We start from the raw sequence: 24,487 nt of genomic DNA on the forward strand, positions 1-24,487 counted from the left end.
TTGTAAAAAATTCTTACCTCACAAAATGAAATAAACATTTTTTCGAAATTTGTGTAGCTAAATTGTGGAAAATTTATTATCAAAACCAACATAATTTTTATGAAGTTTAAATTCGTTGGCCCATGTTATCTTATTCGCCGACAAGAATATGTAAGCCTGCTAAATAAACAGTACTTTAACTACACACATAAAAAAATTATATTAGTAAGTTTTGTTTATCAGCAAAAATTGCTTGTCACTTTGGAGAAAACTAAAAGTTATTTAGTTAGTTTTTTTGAATTTCGCACAAAGCTACTCGAGGGCTATCTGTGCTAGCCGTCCCTAATTTAGCAGTGTAAGACAAGAGGGAATGCAGCTAGTCATCACCACCCACCGCCAACTCTTGGGCTACTCTTTTACCAACGAATAGTGAGATTGACCGTAACATTATAACGCCCCCACGGCTGAAAGGGCGAGCATGCTTGGTGCGACTGGGATGCGAACCCGCGACCCTCAGATTACGAGTCGCACGCCTTAACACGCTTGGCCATGCCGGGCCCTTAAAAGTTAGTAAGTCACTCACTGGAGCATCCCACTATGTCTAAAAGTTTAACTATGAAAAAAACGTAATTACTTTGTTTGTTTGTTTGTTTTGAATTTCGCGCTAGCCGTCCCTAATTTAGCAGTGTAAGACTAGAGGGAAGGCAGTTAATAATCACCATCCACCGCCAACTCTTGGGCTACTCTTTTATCAACGAATAATATGATTGACCGTAACATTATGACGCCCTCATGGCTGGAAGGGCGAGCATGTTTGGTATGACAGAGATTCGAACCCGCGACCCTCGGATTACAATTAGAATGCTTTGATAAAACATACTTTGAGAAATCCTTTTAAAATAAAGATATTTGTGTATAATGATGTCTCTATCTTAATATGAGCATTAATCAGACCATTTGAGTTTATGACAGATACAGTGAACAAGTAAAATTCATGGCAGGCATTTCGATTTGACACTTTGCATTTCAAAAAGAGGTACAAAGGAATCGAGGGCGCTCAGAAGAGACCTTCTCTTCGCCCTAGACGTGAAGTTAGATTTAGCAGGACTGGTGATTAATTGCTATGCCTACAAAATTTAAAGTTAACGAGATTATGCAATCAACTGATGGCAAAGGTCCGTTGGTGCTTCGCGAGAGGTTAAATATTGACTCTATAAAAAACAACAACACGAGGATAGGTATCTACAAATCCTGATACACGGTAATTTAGCTGTGGGAGGAAAAACTCACTTTCACTAACCTGATGCCGAAATATATATCTGCTTAGTGCCTGAGCTGTAAACAAAAAAGATAATTAGACAAGATAATCATAACTAAATTAGCATATAGTGTTGAGGATATCCACAATTTATATCCTTAATTACTTAACAGTTTTGGTGTAAACTAAATTAAATTTGTGAACTGTAATTTTTATCAATTATATTTAATTTATTTCACACCAGAATTAGGTTTATGATTTTTATTAACATGATGTTATGTTTATGTACTTGAATTAACATTGTACACCGTTTAGAATAACTGGTGAATTTGTAAGATAGTTCTTTTTGTTTTTTAAATTCCGGGGACAGTGAAATGAGCCCAGCATTAACGCGAGAATACTAAATTAGTGAGTGCAAAGGTTGTAAGTGAAAGTAAATAAGTGTAATAATGTGTCAACTACATTACATTCGTTGTATTCAGTGCAAATATGGTCTTTCGCTTGATATGACGACAGTATTAGAACACAATGTAGGTAGTGGTGGGCCTCCCAGTGATGTTTGTTAAGTTTGCAGACATATAATGCTAGAGACCAGGTTTCGATACCTGTGGTGGGCAGAGCACAGAACGTCTCTTTACCAGTAATTGTAGGACTATTAGAAATTATATCTTCATTAGTATGATCGTTATAGCTTGCTAACATAACTTACAAACTCTGAACTAGCTAAAGTTTTTATCAACTAAAATCCATATGTGAATTATATAACTGTGTTATAGAAGTGGTAATAACTTCTGTACGCTAGAATTGGTTTCGCTCTCAGTTTTATAATTTTGTAAAATGTTGAAGTGATTGTTTATTATCTCAAAATAAAAATAAAATTATGTTGTCTATAGGATGAAATAGTTGACTTACACTAAGCCTTGTTTTATTTTGTGAGTTACAGGTATCTGAATTAGCTTAAGTTTTTATACCAATAGTTCATTAAACAGGTATTTTAGAGTAATTTGAAATCCCAAATATGTGATATTTCTTGTGATAACTACTTTTTTAATGATTTTTAATATCACCGTAAATAAGAAATTATAGTATACGTGTAATTTAATGTAAAATTTGTCTCCAACTAGCGATAAAACGGTACAGTTGTAGTTCAAACTAATTATTTCTGTACAGATCTGTGTTTAGTTTTTACAGTAATACATTTTTGTATCGATCTCGTGGAAATTGCACATAAAACTATATTACTTTGTGATTTAAATTTTAATATAGCTATTAAAAATTAAGCCTAGGTTACACCTGTCATTGGTATTTTTAAATATTAATATAAAATAAACAAAATAAAAGTTGTTAAAAATCTTGAATGCGTCACGAAAATTGTTTTGCAGGCCTCACCAATATATTGTTCTAGATACGAAGTTTTTTTATATTATCCAATAAAGGACTTAGTTTTTCTGATACCTAACGAAGAACATATTAGTTTTTATATTACCCAGTTAAAACCTTGACATAGAGGCTTAAACATAATATTAATTCATGTTCGGCTAAACCGTCAACAATTAATACGGGTATCAGGAACAATATATATAACTGTTATTTTACATATAATGTACCAGCCAGATCATCAGGAGAAAACAAAACAACAGATTTTACTAAAGTGACTAAATGAACTACCAGTGTTTTACTAAAGTGCCTAAATTAACCACTAGGTTTTACTGAACGTGCCTAAATTAACCACTAGTTTTTTACTGAAAGTGCCTAAATTAACCATCAGTTTTTTACTGAAAGTGCCTAAATTAACCATCAGTTTTTTACTGAAAGTGCCTAAATTAACCACTAATTTTTTTTTACAAAACTGACTATATTAACCACTAGTTTTTTACTGAAAGTACCTAAATGAACCACCAGTTTTTACTTAAGTGACTAAGTTAACCCCTAGTTTTTTACTGAAAGTGAATGAATTAACCACTAGCCTTTACTGAAAGTGCCTAAATTTACCATCAGTTTTTTTTTTCTTTCAGAAAGTTACCAAATTACCTTCTCATTAAAAAGTGATGTTTATCATATCCAATATTTAAAGTTGAAATTTTGATTACGAGCTAACATTTCATTGGGTACATGTTGTGAGAAAATGACCCTATCCATTAATAAGTAAGGTCACCAACCATGTTTATTTTTAGTATTTATCTATATAAGTGGCTGTGTATTGAATCAGTCTGAGACTTTAAAATGGCAGTTTATGGTTTTCAGCATTTTTTCAACACGTCTGTAATTTCTCAGAGAGGTTAAACTTAATTGTCAATTGAAACACAACTAGAACTAAAACTGTTCTCTTACAGAACTTTAAGACATTTCTTTATAGTACTCTTGCTGTGAGGCATGGTTCACTGGACTTCAGTGCCCCTTTAACTGATTATTAAGGTTTCATTGTTTTTACCTTTACAAATATTTACAGGGTTACTGAAAATGACAAAAACATGTACAAAACAGCTGGAATAGCCAGTAAATGTAATGAATCAGATATATGAATTATTTGGTCTGAGAGATTTGTGCTCATGGACTTCTATTTTATTATCTGACCTACTATATTTCTGATATGCAAACAAATAAAAACTGGTTTTAAAAACACAATGAATCCAGAATTTCCAGTTTTTTGTAAACAAATTATATTATTTTGTTAATGATACCTTCATTAATAAGTATTTAATGTATGTCTGTTGTTATTATTTTTAAAAATTTTTCATCAATGAATGTTTTAATTTTTCAAATTATTCTGCACTGTTAGTTTAGAATGGATTTGAGAATAGCGTGAAATGGCTGAACTTTGTGAGATTTTACTGAGATTATTGTGAAAAATATTGCTAACAACGAGGGAACGTAACTCATGAATCTGTTTCATTCTAATAATTTATATTTAGTTCTAATCTGTGTCGGTAAGTTTTTCTGGTAAGAAAAACTGAGAGTGAAGTGTGTTTACTTGGAGATAAGTTGGATTATCTGCATAATGAGATAAGTTGGATTATCTGCATAATGAGATAAGTTGGATTATCTGCATAATGAGATAAGTTCGATTATCTGCATAATGAGATAAGTTGGATTATCTGCATAATGAGATAAGTTGGATTATCTGCATAATGTTTTGTTATTATAGATTATAAATTCTACTTGTAGATGAAGAAAATTCCAGTGATTTTGGAAAAGGAAAATTATTTCTTGACTTTTTAAGATCTTGCTCATATTGTCATTCGAATACTAACATTCAGCCAAACCAAGAATATTCATAGAAATTATTTTATAACTTGTTTTTATGTTTCTCACACACTTAACTAAAGTCACTTCTTGGTAAAAAATCTCTCTTCAGAGTTCTAAAACAAAGTTTTTCAGACTTTTGACTGATATAATAATACCTGTGATTGATATGTTCTTGTTCAAGTGGAAGACAGTCTCCCAGTTTTGTTTCTTTTGCTAAGTCATCTTTCTCACAGTGTATACTAAAACGTCAGTTTGTTCATTTATGCAGCACACTTTTAAGTGGAATTTAAAAGGAGATATTAGGAGTTTTTTGAAAACTTCACAATGTCTTAACTTTATTATAAGGAGAGGCTGACATTTTATTAGTTGACTTCACCCAGTTACATTCCTAAAAATTGTAGGCCCATCTTTTATTTGTGAATTTGTTCTGCACGTTTAAACAGAGCCACTCCAGACTTTGTATTAATGAACCTTGAACAACATACATAAACCAAAAAAAAAAAGACAATCAGTATTTTTATTTTTTGTTAGAATCATTTTTGTGACCTTGAATTTTTATACCAGGTAGTGTTTTTTTCTTTCCAATTAAGTTAAAACTGGTATATACTGTACTATTGTTTATTGTTGTCTGACATGTCTGTTTTTAATATAACTTGGATAACTAGAGGCCTACACCATTAGTCTAACAAAGCTGTTCCATCAGCTAAACTAAATTAAAAAACAACAAAACACTCCAACACTTATTTAAGTGTGAATGTAAACATCTACAACATCAGAAGGCAACCCATTTCAAGTGCCAATCACTCTGTTGGAAAAGTAATATTTTATTAGCTGAGGATGAATCCTACCCAGAACAATGAAAATGCATTGAAAGGTAATAAACCATTGGCTACACCTGTATTTATATAAGTTTATTTTTACTGGCTTCAGTACAAGAAACATTCTCAAATTTGTGCTCCACTGACCAGTGCCAGTAATTCTGTGACAGATAAGCATAATGGAAATTATTCAACTTTTAAGTTTGTTTTTATTTGTTGTATGGGTGGTTCAAACAGAAATTATTTATATATTCTATAAGATTCATAATCAAAACTTAATTTTATGATATTCCCATAATTCTCATTGTACGTTAGTTGTAGTTTATATCTAGGTTATTACAAAACTCATCACTTCATTTATAATTAGCCAAAAAGCAGTTAACGTATATGTTTTTATTGTTGTGTAAATTCCACATAGAGCTGATTTGACGATTTCAGGTATGTTGTTTTTTGACATTTAATAGAGATAATTAGGTACAAACATATAGTACTCATGTGGATAATAAACTCCTTATCGCGTCCTTGAAATTAGGCTGGAAACCCCGCGTGTGCATGAAGATTAGGGGTAACAACGGAAAGGGAACGCCATGTTGTCGTGGGGTTTGTTTGGTTGATCGGTTTATGTACGGTCACTTAGTCAGACTTTTAGAATTGACAAGAATACAACGTTTTTGTACTAAAATTGTTTCCTTTGGTAATATTTGTTGTTTTTACCATCAAGGATTACGTAATGTGCCAATAGAATTAAGTAGATTTTTATTTATTAAAGTTATTAGTAATTGTTGATTTTCCATTTGTAAAATTTCTTGAAGTGTTTCTATTTATTACGTCATTGTTTTGTTGTGGAGCTCTACGCCTTTTGGAGTAACACGTTATATATTATGACCCTGGGTTGTGAGTAAGCCTAACTAACTATTTTTTTGCAGTTTTGTGTGAAAAAAAACAACAAGAGAAGCATAACCGAAAGAGAGCTCAAAAAAGTTTAGTTGTACTAATTATGCTTTTAAGCTTATTTACAAAATATTTTTAAGAAAACTAACTTTGAGATAATGCAGTTTTATCTGTCCGAAGTTGTTAAAATCAGTATAAATGTAACGTAACACTAATAACTAACACTGGGAGACCCTTCCTCCTTTTGTAATGTTTGCTAGAATTAGAAAATGTAACAATTTTAGTAGATAGTAAATTGAATTGCACGATTCACCGAAATCCATACAAATGCAGATAGAATCTATTAATTTGATATTTAAATCAGATAACCTAATTGTGGTTAAAACTAAATAGAAATTTTTTTTTGTGTTATTTAACTCGTTCATTAGAGTTGTACACATTGTAATATTTTTGTGAATGTTAATTTAAAATGTAGCACGTGTGCATGTACCTTCCCGTCTTCTGGGGAAGATTCACATTCTGCAGGGGTCGTAAAGTACAAGAAATATTTAGAAATAATGCATGAAACCTGCACTCTTTCACGCACCTTCACATTTCTTAGTGTACGGACTATATGTGGGTGAATCATGCTATCGGTATTAGCGTTTATATAAGTATTAAGTAAGGACAGGTTAGTTGTTAAAAATGAATTACTAGGCTTTATATAAACATTAAATTAGGTACAGTTTGAAGAAATAGTTATTACTAATCAATAATAATTTTACCTTTTAAAGCTGTAAGTTACATAAAATGTATCGTTTAATAAAAGTGATATGGGTTGAATAGGAAAACATGTTAAGCTTAAAAATAGATTATTGCGTGGTTAATAATTTAGTAAATAACATTTGTGTCTTTACAAATTACAGTAGTTTACATTATTGTCATTAGGATTTTAGATAATTAGATATGATTTGGTTGAATTAGATTATAGATGAATTTTTCAGAATTTAATTTGTATCTTCAAGGAGCCAGATCTCCCTCCCTGACTAGCTTTGTTTTAAAATAGACAGCATATGATGCAGCCAAAATCATGAAATTGTGTAAATAGATTACAGCAATAGAAGATAGAATGTTGTCATTGGCAGCACAAAACTAGGTTGCTGTAAAGTGTAACATTTCTGTAGTTTTTATTTAAATGTATTTCTTAGTAATAAGAAGTTTTGAGTGAAAATAAAAGTGTATATTAGTATATTGACCACACAATATTCATTGATGACTAGGAATACTGTTCTTTAAGCCAACTATGACATATCCGACAGTACTGTGACGTGATATGACAATTATGTCATGACGTTCCGTGAACATCTGTTGGTGTAAACTGGATTAAGCTGATGTACTTTATATCAGTTTTGTAAAAGTTGCTACACGACAGAATTATAGAAATGAATTTTTACCATATTTATTTATTTTAACTTTTAATTTATATTTTTAATTCCACATGAATTAACCTGTTTATCATTAAAAAACACTGAACCAACACAAACTGTTCTTCTGTAACCCTGAGTAACATTAAACAAAACTCAAATAATCCAGAACTGAAGGGACTTGATGAGAGTGCTTTCATTGAAGGATTGGGTATTTGACCAGTATAATATTTTGTGTATTATTATTTATTGAATATTAACTGTGTAAATATATGTGCTGAATGTTACTTAATGTAAATTATAGGAGAATGAAACAAACAGTTGGTTGTTTGTCTCTAGGTTTCTGACAACAATAAAGCTACATGAGATGTTGATGTTTTAACATAGATAATGTTATCAGTTGTTATACTAAGTAATTATTTATTTGTTTTTCAGTAATAATATGCAGTTATTATGAAGTTATATCACAAATTAAAAAAAAGTTCATAAAGACAAAGTGTGGCATGCATGAACAGGAACTCATCAAACTGCATTATCTTAAATATACACATTATGTTAAAACTAAGAAATATTAGATTGTAACAGTAAATATTTTCAATAAAAAAATCTTTGTTAATACATGGATTGTTACAGTATTTGATATAGGTTATATAATCACTCACAAAACCAGTCAGTTGATGAGTCTTTTAACGTTATATTTAAATGGTGGTTCCTTTATTATATATTTTTACTGGATCTAATCATATGTATATACAAGTGTGAGCCAAGATAAACTGATTTATTTGTATTTAAAGTTTTTTCAGTATTTTGGTCTGGAAGGGGTATCTCTGAAGGAAACATTGTTGATGTTTTGTAGTTAACAACAAAAGTGACTGTGAATTGTTGTGTAAACAGTTTAGATTGAATTGTTAATTAAATGTTTGAAAACAAAGGTTAGGTTATGTAATTATATTTGTTTTTGTATTTTCACGCTCACCTACAAAGACGTGAGATATATTTGGATGAAATGTGAGTATAATTTATAAGTTTTATAGAATATATAAAGATGAAAGAAAATACTTAAAATCTGGTTTTTTAAAAGAGTTTTTGTGGTGAAAATATTTTTTAAGAAATCTTTTATAATCACCACAACCCTGTTATCTATTTATTTTAAAATGGCCATCCACAGGCTTCGAACAAGCAGGGTGTTAGGGTGAATTTTGTTCACAGTTTTGTTTACAGCTCATTTCATCATAACCAGATGTTTGTTGTCTTTAGTAAACCAGTTTATTGTCTTGATGTTTACACTCCACCAGGGGTCATCCTCAGCATATAAATCCCATGGGTCTTTTCAAACTGCCCACCTGTATTTGATAGTCATATTTATGTTAGGCTTAACACTGTATGCCATAGTTATATTTAAGCAATGTAAATCAATTACTAGTGCTATAATTTGTTTATTTTTTAAGGCAGATTAATTTGAATGCTTTGTGGACTCGTGTCACTAGAAACTGAGTTTTGGTACTTGTGGTGGGCACAACACAGATAGCCCTTTTTGCTTAGCAACAAAAAGACCTAAATATTTAGGCCCGGCATGGCCAGGTGGCCAAGGCACTCGACTTGTGATCCGATGGTTGCAGGTTTGAATCCCTGTCACACCAAACATGCTCGCCCTTTCAGCCATGGGGATGTTGTAATGTTACAGTGAGTCCCACTATTCATTAGTAAAAGAGTAGTCGAAGAGTTAGCAATGACTAGCTGTCTTCCCTGTAGTCTTACACTGTTAAATTAGGGATGGCTAGTACTTTTCTAGTTCTATTCAAGATAGAACCAGAAAAGTAGTCTGAATATGGAATAAATCTGTTAACTTCAAAAACCATTCTTTACTGCCAGAATAGCTGACTTCTCCATGACTTGTGGCCATGAAGTTTAGGGAATTGGCTGGACTGCACTTGTCTTTCACAAAATAGTGGAAGTGTTTGTGTTCAGGCAGGTACTTCATGTAGTTACTTTACCATGGCTTGGAAGCTTCATTGAGTTTTCCTTTGTTGTCTCTGTCAACAGAACTGTTGAAAGTAATGACAAAAAAGTGGATTTATTTTACTGAATAATCGGACCTTGTTTCAAACAACACTTTGGATGGATTATAATCGGACCTTGTATCATACAACACTTTGGATGGATTATAATCGGACCTTGTATAATACAACACTTTGGATGGATTATTATCGGACCTTGTATCATACAACACTTTGGATGGATTATTATCGGACCTTGTATCATACAACAATTTGGATAGATTACAATTGGACCTTGTATCATACAACACTTTGGATGGATTGTAATCGGACTTTGTATCACACAACACTTTGGATGGATAATAATCGGACCTTGTATCATACAACACTTTGGATGGATTATAATCGGACCTTGTATCATACAACATTTTGGATGGATTTTAGGTTTAACTCCCTCGTAATTTGGAAATTAGTGCAGGTCTGGCCACACTGGTTGGCAGTTCAGATTGCATGTGTTGCAAAGAGGGAAATATATCCAGAATTTGAAAAAAAGAAGGGGGTACTGAATGAAGTTAATGTAATATTTAAGGATGAAACATTTTGGTCCATCTAGTCTGCCCCATCCACTCACTTACAAACAAGTCAGACCAGTTCTTATCAGCTAAGTATCCCTTAAATTAACTGCAAATATCATATCTGAAGAAACATAATTTGAGAGACCAACCACCTTGTTATCAAAATGTAACTGTCTTAGATGAAGGTGACTCCTACCTTGCTAAAATTTATACTTGTGTTACCTAGTTCTGCTGTTTTATCCACCAAATATAAATAAAAGTTGATGCATCAACACTCTCCCTTAAGAATATTGGTTAGATCCCTTATAACTTATTTTTCCAGTTCAGTTTTAGAGATCACAAATTGTGCTCAAATTACAACTTTCCATCCAAGTTATTATTCTCACAGCCTTCATCGGATCTTATTCAATAATTTACTGTCTTTCCTAAAGAAAGGACCCCAATACTGAACAGACTACTCGTAGCCTAACCAGGGGCCTTTGTCGTGAAAGCTTTAGACTTGTATTCGTAATTTCTCTGGATACAACCTGCAGAGAGTGAACAACACCAAAACCCTTTCATTTTACTGCTAAGGTGGTTAGGTAATGGTTTTCAAGTATGTTGTGATTATTTGTTATTAGGCTTAAATGTTCACTTCAATATATCTTTTGACTAAAGACCTCTTAAAATACACTATTGCTAATGTAGTTGTATAGCTGAATAGTCAGGCTGGTTGGTAATATTCTTTGATATGTGTGATTGCTTCAAACCACAGAGTATGTGATTTTTAGTATTCATTGTTGTTGGGTTCTTTTTACTGTCACATGATTACAACAAATGTTTAAAGGTATGCACATCAGAAAGTTAGTTTGTTTTATTCTCACACTTTGACCATGTAATAATGTTGCCAGTACATTTAGCTAGCTGTTAATACCTGAAGCGTAACAGAAATGTGGTCTTACAAAGTTCTGAGTTACAAGTACTGGCTCTCTCTTTTTTTTTTTTAATATATCAAAACCATTTGTTTACAAAAGTTTGCATGTTTGTAAACTGGCGTACTGTTAGTGAATTACAAAGCCTGATCACATATCTTAGCCACACCCATGTTTTATAAAATCTATTAATAAAAGACACGTGTAAGCACTTGAGAACAAACTTTGTAATTTCTACTTCAGTATAAATATTTTAATATTGAGAAGTGTGAAGTCAGTGGCTGCTACATGTGGAAATTTGGGAAGGATTTTCCTCTGTGTGGAAGAAGACTTGGAGAGAAAGATAAAGTATAACCATGTTAAATTCTGAAGCCTGTAGAAAAGATAGATAAATCAATGTTGAATTCTGAAGTATGCGGAAAATATAGAAAGGTAAAGTTTGATCACTGTTGAATTCTAAGAGCCACAGAATGGATAGAAGGATAAAGTTAGATCACTGTTGAATTCTAAGAGCCACAGAATGGATAGAAGGATAAAGTTAGATCACTGTTGAATTCTAAGAGCCATAGAATAGATAGAAGGATAAAGTTAGTTCACTGTTGAATTCTAAGAGCCACAGAATGGATAGAAGGATAAAGTTAGATCACTGTTAAATTATAAGGCCTGAAGAAAATACAGAAACATAAAGTTTGATCATTCTTAAATTCTGAAACACATGGAAAAGATAGACAAGTCATAATCACTGTTAAATACTAAGGCCTGTTTCTGATTGTTTATCGAAGTTGCAAATAGATTTTTGTAATTCCACATTTATGAGTTTTAAATTGGTGACTTAAGAGTATTATAGCAGTTTTATGTAAGACTCATATGGCCTACCTTGTAAAACTGTAGGCAGTTTGGTCCTGTAACTATGTAGTAGAAAGAGTGAAAAGATAAGCATATGGAATGACAGCCAGTTTTAAGTCGTTTAGTTCTGCAAAAACACACTTGACAGTTTTAAACTAACTCTCTCAAGTATAGAAGAATAAGACAGAATAAAATTATTAGGAAATTGTACATTATTCTGATAGGTGGGTTGCTTAAATAAAACTTTAAAAGTTATAAATTTGAGTGTTAACAGTAGTAGGTTTAAAACTTGACAAGTCTAGATGCAGACTTATTTAGGACTTTTATTTGTTAGGCATGAATGTGTGGAATGGTTTGTTGTGGTAATTTTAATTATTATGAAAAACTTTGTTGAATAAACCTACTGATCTGAAGGATCATCTACAAGTTTAATTATTTGTTGTTCCTACTGGACTTTTATAAATGAAAAATGACGTCGGTGAGCTTAATGACTTTTTATCACCTTGCATTTTTATAAGAAACAAAATGTGGACATCAGCTTTCATGTTGACTTGTGTGAATTTCAGTTTCAGGTAAGAATGTCAAGAAGGACCTTGAGAGGTGGACAAGAAGATGAAAATTTGGAGGGTTCAGAGGTTGCAGATTTGTCAGTGAAGTGAGTTTGACATCCATACATTAAGCTTTGTTGTGTGGTTTTTATTGTACAGGTAAACTACACTTTTTTTACATATGTGGGAAAAAAAAATTAGTGTTTTTACTTTCTTTTGTGTCACATTTCATTTTTGAAAAATTAAAAATTGGCCATATTGATCTAAGACTTCTCTAAACCAGCCCTCAAGCAGTTCTGTTCATGTGCTTTATTTATGGTAGACAATATATACATATTGTGTTTATTTCAGTAAATGTTCGTTCTTTTTGTTTACTGCAGAAAAAGAAAATACAGAGATGAAGATGAATTTTTTGAGACAATTGATTTACGCACAAAGAAGAAGAAAAATAGCGAGGATCAGGAAATTTTTGATGATAATTTACGATCCTTCAGCGATTGTAAAGACAGAGAAAAGTTCCAGTCTCTGAGATCCCAGCCGTTTCGTTCTGCTCGTTTTCGTGAATCTTATGATCAGAATAATCCTATCGATCACGCTCAGAATGGGCAGAAAGTTGATCAGTCAGATTCTCAGCCAGAATCCACCGACTCAGAGGATACTGAGCTTCTTCCATTACCAGAGATGGAGGAACTCAGGAAGGAAGAGTTGGAAGAGAGAGAGCTAAAAATACGTAAGCTCAGAGAAGAACTGAGAAATGAAGAGATGAAGTTAATTTTACTGAAAAAACTACGGCAGAGCCAGACCATGAAGGAAAACATGTTGTCTTCTTCTCAGCCAGGAAAAGTAGCTTCACCTATAGGCCGAAATGTGCAATCACATTTCGGTTCCTGTTCTCGAGGACGAGGGTCACACACCATCCTACCAAACAAACACTTTGGCCAAAACGTACCTCAGCATTCACCATTGACTGTTTCTCAGATGGCAAGTATTTCCAAAATAATTTACCACGCTTATTGTAATATTGATGAATGAATTTGTTTTTGAGTGGAAGTGTCAAGAGGTAATAACAAATACAACCTCAGTGTTCTTCGGCCCATGATGAAGAAATGTACCTGAAAGCATTTGTGTCACAGAATTTTGTCTTAAATTGATTTTTATAATGTACCTATTTTTTTTATCATTAACATATCCAGAAATAGGTAACTTATTCTGAGGATTTCCAGTTTTTCCTGCTTTTGAGAAAGTGTATTGATAAGTTAGAACTTTATATTAGCGTTGATGTAAATCGTCTAATTCTATATCTGTATCTTACTTTTTAAAACAGTTTATATAAATGAAATTATTTCAAAGGATTTAAATGCTACATTGGTACAAATGCTATATCTTATGTTAACCTTTATCAGTGTAAGAGAAAGGAAACATTTAGAATGCTTGTAGATTAACTGCTGAAGCATTCATTTTCTACACTGTTTGTATGTTTCATTTTAGCTAACTGTGATGTATACAATTTGAATGTAGTCTGAGTTTGCAAGACATCTATTTCAAAAGAACCAGATTTGTGTGTATGGTTTAGATCTGAACCTTATGTAAAGATGGAAAATAAATATTTAGGTGTCGAATGTAAAAATTAAATATCCCAAACAAACTCTAGATATCAGTTTGATTGTCAAGTGATTTTAATTCACTTTAAAATGTGTATTGTGAAGCCTTTAAAAATAGGAAAAATGTACATTTATAATGGTTCTTGTAAAACAGCACATGGAAACATACACCATGTCACATTGTATTGTCCATATATCAGTAATGTATAAACTTGTTCTGGATCAGGTTTTGAGTGCTTGTGTGGTGAGAACAAACTAAAAAGTCAGAAATAATTCAGAGCTTTACTCTCTTGATATTTAGAAGGATTAACAACAGTGAACTTTCTTCTTGTGATCTCTGTTACTGGACATGCGTGTGTATCTGTAGGTTTGTGTTGGTCATTGATTAGAAACATTATCATTACTGCAAGTCATGTTTAAGGATCGTAACACAATGATTGGGTTATTAAAATATTTATTGATTTTGTTATTAGACCAAAAGTTCTAAAATCTGTGCCTTTAGTTTGGTTGTTGGTCTTGGCACACCTGTCTCAAGGGTCGGAGGACCAGTTGAAATCTTTTATTACCTGCATAGGAGGTTCAGTGTTATGAATTTAATTTTGATGGGAAGGTGATAATACATTCTGTATACAGTTATAACTGATGTTGACCTTGCATCTCTTCTTTCAAGACGTTGTTTACAAGTAATCATGTTTACATGTTCATTTAAAGATGCACTGATGAGTTACACTGTGTTAGTTACATCAAGGTTTGATCTTTAGTCATGAACTGTTTTAATGATTGTAGTTTTAAACATGGGAGTATAACCTTCACAGTTTTATGTCTTAAATTTTCTAATATATTCTTTATGACAGTTTTTTTAGTGTTTATGGCTAGAGTTTTAAGTCCATTTAAATTTGGTATACTTGAGTATGGAAATATATTGTGCTATTGTAATAATAACTTAACAAAGTGGTTTATTTATGAGAGAATGTATTACATCTTCATACAGAACATTGGTCTGTTGAAATGTGTTGTATGTTCCTCCTGAAATAAATCACTTCATTACACTTATAAATTGTTATTTTCTAATAAATTATTATAATGTGTAATACTTATCACAGCCGTATTCATTATGTGTGTTATAAATTAGAAGAGTGACTGGTAGATCACACGAGTAGATTTTAAATCCTTGTTGCATATAACATTTTTGTGAGTTACATAGATGTAACTTTAAGTTACAGTAATGTGTAATTGCCTGTATAATTACAGAATGATTTCTTATTACTTTAGTTAAAGAACAAAAATCTTCAAGGTTCAGCTGTTATCGGGTCAAGAAGTGGAATACAATCTGCGTTACCTGCAAATGTAATGTTGCAACAATCGCTGATGCGACCGGGCATGGGGCCCCTTTCTCGGACTCCAGTAACTACACCTCCTAATGTTGTAATGGGTTATCCAGCTCAAAATAAATCAAGTGGACAACAGGTTAATGCACAGCCTTTGGTATATTGTTTTATTAGAAACCTTTCAGTGGAGTAATGTTTAGTTTGTACTGTACCTGTAAATGAAGTGGATTTGTGGTACTTGTTTATATTTTAATCCCCATTTCAATGTGAAATAGCTTTTTCTTAAATATTTGTCACAGAGGGCATTGTGGAAAGTTAATAAAACTAGTGTTATCTAATGCCATAAATGTGAATTTTTCAGTGAAAGTTGTATTTTCCCAATATATCAGTCAGATATGAGATAGTTTTCATGACTATCCATGCTTAAAGGCTTATTGGTGTTGTGTTCTGTTCTGTGCTATATTCGCTAGGTCTTTGTATCAATGTAAATTAACTCTCTTCAACAATAATAAGATGGTTTAAATTAAATTAATAGGATAGACAATAAGAAGTTACTTGCAAATGTATAAAACAACATTGGACAAGGTGTTTGATTTCCCTCAGGAATAACAACTGAGATCAATTTAAATAGTTCATATCTCACCAGATGCTTGTAGACAAAGCCCTAAGTGATGTATATGAAAATATATTTAAATTTTTTTCATTAGTTATCTCTAGTTGCTTTTTTAATTTCAATTCTCTTCACTTTCAGGCTCAACCTTCGGCGAGTCTCTCTCCTCAGTCTGTACAAGGAAGTGAAAGGGTGGATAACCAAACTCCCGCCCAGCGACAAGCAGTAGCTAAACTGGCTCTTCGTAAACAGTTAGAGAAAACTTTGCTTCAAATTCCCCCTCCCAAGCCTCCCCCTCCTGAGTTACACTTTATTCCTAATGCTAACAATCAGGAATTTGTGTGCCTTTTAGGCCTAGAGAAGATTGTTGATTTTGTGATGCACGATGGCACCATGACCCGGTCTCCTCCTGAACCGTTCTCCTGTGTCCAGTGTGGGACAGACTTTACCCCTGTGTGGAAGTGGCAGGATACACTTACAGAATCTGGAAAGAAGAAACCTGCTGTGATTTGTGAAACGTGTGTAACCACTAATATAAAAAAGGCTTTGAAAGCAGAACATACTAATCGTTTAAAAACTGCTTTTGTCAAAGCTCTGCAACAGGAACAAGAAATAGAACAGAGCATGTCTCAAGTTATTTCAAGCCCTCCACCTTCTACCTCACCTTTAGTGCCCGGTCAGAGTTCCATTCCGACGACGGTGTTTTCCAACAATCATGGTACGCCTCCACCATCGTCGCACAGTCCCATCCAGAGAATGGGTATCTCCAACTCTGGTGCGTCGGCTCCAATTCTCCAGCAGATGCCCAAGTTAACTCCTACTCAACAATCTATTCTGCAGGCCCAAGTACATCAACTGCATCAACTTGCTCAGAGTCTGCCTCACCAACCACAACCTGCTCACATGCTTCCGTTTAGTCCGTTACTAGCCCAGACTTACCCTTATTCAATGCTAGGAAAACCTCCGGTGACGACTTCGGATCTACAACGACAGTATCTTCTAGACATGATACCTTCACATGCTCTTCCACAGAGCTCATTGAATTGGAAATCTTAATGAAAATTAGGCTGGTGTATCATATCAAAAAAAATGAATCTCGTATTTTTATTTGTAATTATATACTAAGCATTGATGCTAAAAGATGTGTGTAGTTTTTGCTGTGGATAATGTTTTATTTAGTGTTTCTATCATAACAATCCAGGTTACATGGCAGCTTGTACTTCTTGTATTGTGACTTCCAGTATTTTCACATCAGTATATCTTAAAATTTTAAGGTTCTGAAAAATCTTCATTGAAGTTATTTTTTCTGAACAGTAATTAAAATCAAGTTGTTGTCTCTCTATAACTTCAATTTCTAGAACTGTATGTTTATCTGTGTTACTGTCTAGTTATGTAGTGTTAGTTAATTTATGATAAAAATTGTTTAAAGTTTTTGTACGTAAATTTCTTAAGAGTAATTCTTAATTTCATCTGTAAAATGAAATCAAAAATTGGAATTATGATTTGTTAATTTGTTACAAATATGGAAGAAATTTCAAAACTAACTTCCAGTCTTGCCATCAAAAGTAGGTTTTTACTGTGACCAATTTTTTAATAGTCTTGGAAAATATATAAACCAGGGCTTATGAAAAGGCTTTATCAAAAAAGATTTCCCAGTTATTTTTGTAAAAACCTAATGGCAGACTTAATATCTGTGCAGTCCTTCTTGAAACTCGAAAAACTGTGGTGTTTGAAAATGAAGAAAACAGAGATCAAAGATTTCAACTGAGGACCATCTAGTTCTGATCTTCACAGAATTAACATTTTAATATACTTTTAAATTAAAGTACATTGAAAACAATATACTTCAGCAGTTCTATTTTAAAACATAGGATTTTCAGTTGTCTTTCTCACTGGTTAAAGTCTATTTGGACATGGACCAGTGGTTGGGAACCATTGATTCAGAGAGAATGTTCTGATTTAGTTCTTGGCAAAGGTAAACTGATTTAAACAGCATTTGATCACCAGTTCGTGGTTTAAAAATCTTTTATTTGTAAAGAGATTTTTAAAAGGAATGTTGTATGTAGTTTTGTGGATTCTTTAAGGTTTCTGTTATCACTAATTCCTCTATTAAAATGTAACTTTCAGGCCTTCTTTTACTATTCACATAAACACAAATAAAACTTTAAGAAAAATTCCAATTTGGATTACAGCAACTTAACAGTGAAACTATTCATTTGAGGACCAGCCTTCAAATTAACAGTTTCTGGACACTTGGGGATCAGTTTTCTTGAATTACCTTTGTAAATTTTTAGTTTAATTTATTGTTAATAATGTTTGATATTGAAAGAAGAATAGGGTATCCCTTGCAACTTTCAGTGGTGTCTGTCCACCTGTTTCTCAAGGTTCACTGCTGGTTTTAAATTACTTGTGAATAAACTACTTATTACTTTGTTGATAAATAACATATAATTCTCTGTAATGTGCGTCAAGTTTTAAAACAATTTTTTTTACCTTTACAATCAACAAACTTTGCAATAAGACTATGCTTTTTAGGAGGTGCAGTTTATTTTAACCCAATTTTTAATGTTGCCTTTTGTCACTTGGGCAGGTAAGTCAAGTTTCATACTTTTTGAATAAACTAGAAACTTCTAATAATTGTTGAAAAAACATATACTTCAATATTGTTATTGTGTTAATTGCTGGGCTGCAAAATGGTACCTGACATTATTAAAATTAGGGAAACTTTAGCATTGAACTGTACACTTGTTAAGGTGAATGGCGGTCACCATCAACTAGCCTAAAGTTACTATGTTCTTATAAAACAGTATTTCATTAACACATCAAAGTTCAGTGTTTCTGGATATTTTCTGCTTTAATGTATTTTAAACCATGATAAAATGTACTTTATTTTTAAACACTTGCATATTGAAAGATATTTTGTTAGGAACTGAGTCCAACGTCTGTTTCAAGTAGTTACATAAAGGATAAAAATTCTGTAGTTGCATTCATTTACTGAGGAGAATGTACCATAAAGTTTTCTTTATAAAACAAACTGGTAATTTTCTGCAGTGAACAAAATTCATTTTGTTGTGTTTTAATATAAAGTGCAACTTGTGAGTTCAAAATGAATTTACTCTTCCTTGAAATATTCAGGTTTAACACTATATTATATTAAATGAATAAAAACAGAGGTGTAATTCACACCCATTTCATAAACAGGTTTTATTGGGTACATGTTTACATCTAGTAACAATGGTAGTTGTGATGTGAATACACTGTAGAGTTTGAATATTTGATATGTGTTTTCATAACAAAAGTAAAGTTTTTTATGTGTGTGCTGTGAATTACTTGATGAAGAATCAAACTGTTTGTAAGTCCAGATGTTGGAATGTGAAAGAGAAAGAACTGTGACACATAAACACCGGGTACTTGAAGAAATCATTTATTTTACAAAGAAAGTTTTTTTGTTAAGTTAGTATGTGAAACATAAATGTACTTTATTAAAGGTAGTGAGAAGTTTGCAGTGTTATGAGGGCGATGGACTATTTGTTTTTGCACCAAGTGAAATAAATGTGGTTAGTTCACAAATGAGTTATGTGATGAATATTCTTTTTAAAAATTGAAATCACTGCTGTAATTCCAATGTGGTATTTCTGTCCATTCACAAGACCACCTTTTCCTGTTTTGTGCTGCTATCTATATGCAAACAGTTCTAAATTCATGCCATAGCCCTTCTGCACCACCTTCTGCATTGGAAAGGATTCTGTTACCTTCCTAAAAACTATCGATTGTCAATGGTATCAATTTAGATACAAAATATAAGTTTCATATAATGAAATATAATTCGTATACAAAATTACATCTCATCATACTGGTTGTGGTTACTCTGTGACTTTCTCATTTGCATATTCAAAAATGAAGTTAATATTATACATTACTTACTTTATTCTATTTCGTATACTTTATTACATAATTTGAAGCAACATTAAAAGTCTTTAGGCCAATTAAGTACTAAAAAAAAAGTTATTGGAATCCAGCAGGTTGTACAAGTTCTGCAACAGAGGGCGACACAATGCAAAAATGTATAAGTAGTTCAAATCCATAAATAATAAAAATGAATTGTTAAGGTTTTAATTAAACATTTAAATAGCAGGCTGATGAATTATAGTAATATTTATTTCAATACTTATTACATAATGCTAACATGAGGACATGAATAAAACTTTTAAATTTACAGAAAGCTTTGTCATATTTGATTTAATAATTAGATTATTATCAAAGTTTAACTTGTACTAATCAACACATTTAAAAGTACAAATACAGTATTTATGTTGCTTGTTATTAAAATGGTATTCATTGAAGCACCTAGATGACAGTTTGCACAACCTTTGAAAAATGGTGGATGATGTTTGTTATCAAGGAGACTTTTAGGAAAAATAAACAGACCTAGTAAATTACGGTAGATGTTCTACAACCATCTTAACATAGCTGTACATGTTTAAGAATATAAACATCATATCACTTGAGGATAATTGTATCTGTTTTGTTATCAGGATCAAAACGGGAGTGATGAAGCAGATTTACCAAGAATCAATTCAACATTTTGTGTTTTGAATGTTTAGAAACATCACTTGTCAGTAAAAGGGGGGGGGGGAAATTACATTCCACTGACCAATTATTATAAAATAAAGCCATTCTCATTGGTAATACTAATAAATAATCCTAAATTAATGTTTTGTCTATGAATCTTCAGAAGTTTTGTGGTGTATACATTTGATTTCTGGTATCCACCTGAAATAATCCAAGCTTCATGATCAGACTGGGAACAAAAACTAATAGTTCTTCATTTGATTATCAATATAATTGCTTTTTACCCATTCAAACTTTGCTTTAAGCCACTTTAACACGAATCTTAGTTTATTAGATTTCAGAGTAAAGTACTGCAGTCAAACAACAAACACTAAATAAGTCTTGGAATTCATGCTCTAATCTCTAGTTAAGATATTCAGCATATTTTGGTTAACTTTAGTGAACCTATTGAAACCCGTAGATTGTGATGAATACATAAATATACAATTAAAATCTAAAGCATTTCGTTTGGAGAACCAACAGTACTGTTAACCACATGGTTACTATTCAACCATGTTAAAGGAAGACTTGCTACTTAACTATGATGGTAGAAATCATGTTCCATGTTATTCTTTTCTCAGTAAACATTATAGATTTTACTCTTATTGTATCTACAAAAGTAAACAATTCTCAATGAAAAATATATTAATAATTTGAGTTTACCATAGAATATGTAAATATTTCTACCAAAAGACATCTGGCATCTGTATAGCAGTAAATGTCACCAGATGTGCTTTATTTTATAACTTTTGTATAAACTAATGGATATACATAGGTTTACTCTCTGTATATGTTATACATTATGACGTATCACCTTCATCATCATCATCACAATTTTAACACTAATGTAAACCATGAGGCAGTCTTAAATGTTTGAACTTTGTGTAAAGGTATTGACAAATATGAAATGTAGCTAGTCAGAACCACTCACTGCCTATTGTTTACTCTTGTAGGTCAAATATGTAATTTAACATTACTTACAAGCTTCCCACAATCCGTAAGTATGGATATGGATGTATTCTATCTGTTCTAGTGATAACATAACTTTCATGTAGTGTATACAACACAAGTATTGTCAACAGTACAACTTTCATGTAGCGTATAAAACGCAAGTATTGTCAACAGTACAACTTTCATGTAGTGTATACAACACAAGTATTGTCAACAGTACAACTTTCATGTAGTGTATACAACACAAGTATTGTCAACAGTACAACTTTCATGTAGTGTATACAACACAAGTATTGTCAACAGTACAACTTTCATGTGTGTATACAACACAAGTATTGTCAACAGTACAACTTTCATGTAGCGTATAAAACGCAAGTATTGTCAACAGTTCATTTAAGCGGTGCAAAATTAATATTGTATTAAAGTTGTACTCACTTGTGGTAAATGGTAAAATTCAAGAGAATAATACCATTAATTAAGATGTTGTTCAGTGTATTACTGGTATTTCAAATAACTAACTTACTGCTTTGTTTAGAAATTAGCTACCAAATAAGTTATGGAGTAGGGAGGATATATTTTAAACTGTGGTATGCAGGACTGATTTTATTGATATGTTAAATAACATAGCTGTGACAGGAAGAAAACACATAACCATTTAGAAAGCACATGAACAGTCTTACGTTCATTATTAATATATCATCTGTTAAGAGATATTACCACACATTTGTTAGAAATGTGCAATATGTGAATAAAGGGTGAAAACAGGTACAAATGAACTATTCTCTCCACAGAGTGACAGTAAACTCTGTGTGTGTGCACCATAGTTACCGACACAATTTGATAAAATCATTAAGGCAAGAGCCGAACATGTCCGTTTCTCACTGTAATTGCTATCAGTTGTATTAATGTCTTCTGCTGGCATGTTCAGTAATAACATTTGTTACTGTTGAGTTAAATGTCATGCTCACAGGTGTCTCTGTGAAGACCTACCATACAAACGAAGCATCGGAAGTTGTTTTTTAGATTAAGGCCACATATGATTTATATGTTCAAATGTCTATAAACAGAAAGAGCTACAGGGTTTTAAACTTTAAAACTATGTCTTATCAGGACCATCTTTACCAGAGTGCTGAGTTTCGTGCCTTTTTTGTTTCACATAACACACTGAGCACAGATAACAGGTTTCAGCTGTACCATACATAGAACATCCAGAGTTTACACAAAGGAAAGAAGCAGTGTCTGCATCAGGAAGCTCCGTGTCAGGTAAATCAGCTGACTTATGTTCCTTTTCTTGCAAGAACCACGCTCTGGCGGAGTTTAAATAGTTACGGATCATTTCCTCTTGATACACGTGCTGCATGTCCGTGTGAAGAACAGCAGCAAGAAGAAAGTTGTTCCTTTCCAGTGATAAGTCAGTTGAGATTGTTTGGGAAGTAGTCTTTACCAGAGACGTTGCAGTATCACCTGCCACAGAAGATCCTTTGAACGATCCACTCTTTCGAGAAATCCCGCCAAAATTTTTCTTAAACTTTTTGCTCATATTTCTACCCAACTGTTTGGCGACAGTTTGCAAGTGTTTGGCAGCTTTGATTTTAGGCTGAGATGAATTACTACTTGAATCAGGCAATGTTTCATCAGATTCAGAACTACCATAAGGAGGTTCCTGATTGTCTTCACAAAATCCATTAATTACATTAATACTTTCAGTTAGCTTTCCTTCCTGCTGAGATTGTACCTGAATTAAGGAGAGAGGAATATCCATAATATCCAAATACATACTGAGTAAAGTAACCTTGTCTTTCTCTGTTAGGGTGAACTTTGATGTGACCCACGGATCATTCTCGTCACTACCCCACTTGACCTCTGTTCCTGGGTCTACAGCAAACTGAATAGGAAGGAGCGAGTACTGAGAATCAGACAGTGGGATGACGGCTGTGAGAAAAAGAAGAAATATCAATATCATAAAGTCATGTTTAGAAAAATATAAACAAAAGTAATTATTATTAATAAAGAAAAGCAAAACTTTTTTATTGAATTTTGTAAAAAAAGCTACATAACACTACTGTACTTGCCAGTCATTAACTATTAAGGAATAGACTAGATGGCCGGCAACTAGGCCAATACCACCCACTGCAAACTCTTGTATGACTACAGCAGGATTTGAGCATTAGCTTTTTAATGCATTCACTGCCCCAAAGTTCAAAGTGATTTTAAACATGTTTTACTAATAACAGGATACAAGTCATGGATTGCCAAATCCATGGTCTCGCACGTTAGCCACTGGGCTAGCTTTCTACAAGTATAATAGATTGAAAGTATATAATATTCAACAAAGGAATTTGAAAAACAGCACTGAAACCCACCTGGTATCCTTAATTTCTTTTCGGCACGTGTTTCAGTCTCCATGGCAACCAAGGCAGAGAAATGTGCAGCATCGTATGCAAGACACAGTGGAGACTTGTTGCAGTCGGCCGCCAGCAGTTCTAGTGGAAGATAAATCCCACCGAAGGAGATCGGTGCAAAAGGTTCTCCTTTAGCATCTTTCAGCATCGTGTCCGATATAACAATGACTGCTCTCCGCAAGACGTGAGCTAACGCGAAGATGTGTATCTCTTCTAAGCTTTCATAGACGTGGGACAAAACTTCCTCTTCTGGCACAACATCTAAGATGCTAAACACAAAATTAGTAACTGTTGCATTATGAAAAAATATACTGTACTGTGAGAGAAAAAAAAACAAAGCAAAAAATATTCATTTGCAGTATACAGTCTTCACCTAATTCATGACGTAGAGAATTGTGGGAATGCATTTATATTTGCACTAACTTTTAGTCAGAGAAGGTTGCTGTCATATATGATAACTAAAAATTAACCCAGTTATGAGCAAAGTTAATTAAATATACCATTATTATGTT

General features: G+C 32.6%; 2 protein-coding genes across 29 annotated transcripts in view; one reads left to right on the forward strand and one right to left on the reverse strand.

The window, feature by feature from the left end:
• Positions 1 to 1,507: 1,507 nt before the first annotated feature.
• LOC143237890 (transcriptional repressor p66-beta-like) lies at positions 1,508 to 19,581 on the forward strand. 24 transcript variants are annotated; one of them, XM_076477748.1, is made up of 6 exons: positions 1,586 to 1,883; positions 8,580 to 8,603; positions 12,491 to 12,579; positions 12,853 to 13,453; positions 15,346 to 15,540; positions 16,153 to 19,581. In XM_076477748.1, the coding sequence occupies exons 3-6, from the start codon at positions 12,503 to 12,505 to the stop codon at positions 17,065 to 17,067; spliced, it is 1,788 nt and encodes a 595-aa protein (XP_076333863.1). In that variant the 5' UTR covers positions 1,586 to 1,883; positions 8,580 to 8,603; positions 12,491 to 12,502; the 3' UTR covers positions 17,068 to 19,581. The 24 variants fall into 24 exon arrangements, with proteins under 24 accessions (XP_076333894.1, XP_076333824.1, XP_076333863.1 ...); XM_076477666.1 differs by having other exon boundaries at positions 1,815 to 1,883; positions 15,346 to 15,558; XM_076477671.1 differs by lacking the exon at positions 1,586 to 1,883 and adding an exon at positions 1,900 to 5,357 and having other exon boundaries at positions 15,346 to 15,558.
• Positions 19,582 to 20,151: 570 nt separating this feature from the next.
• LOC143237871 (OTU domain-containing protein 7B-like) overlaps positions 20,152 to 24,487 on the reverse strand; it is a 31,929-nt gene continuing 27,593 nt past the window's right edge. For all 5 annotated transcript variants that reach the window (XM_076477588.1, XM_076477597.1, XM_076477575.1 and 2 more), the window contains 2 exons: positions 23,937 to 24,244; positions 20,152 to 23,505 (listed from right to left, as the gene is read on the reverse strand). In XM_076477588.1, coding sequence (XP_076333703.1) covers positions 22,670 to 23,505; positions 23,937 to 24,244 — 1,144 coding nt within the window. In that variant the 3' untranslated portion in view covers positions 20,152 to 22,669. The remainder of the gene's footprint in view (positions 23,506 to 23,936; positions 24,245 to 24,487) is intronic.

The sequence above is a fragment of the Tachypleus tridentatus genome, chromosome 2 (assembly GCF_004210375.1).
Source record: "Tachypleus tridentatus isolate NWPU-2018 chromosome 2, ASM421037v1, whole genome shotgun sequence".
Lineage (NCBI taxonomy): Eukaryota > Metazoa > Arthropoda > Merostomata > Xiphosura > Limulidae > Tachypleus > Tachypleus tridentatus.

Coding starts and splice junctions, on each gene's coding strand:
- LOC143237890 (XM_076477629.1), top strand. CDS start 7,780: ATGAGAGTGCTTTCATTGAAGGATTGG. Junction 7,807..12,490: donor TGCTTTCATTGAAGGATTGG/GTATTTGACCAG, acceptor TGTGAATTTCAG/TTTCAGGTAAGAATGTCAAG. Junction 12,580..12,852: donor GTTGCAGATTTGTCAGTGAA/GTGAGTTTGACA, acceptor TGTTTACTGCAG/AAAAAGAAAATACAGAGATG.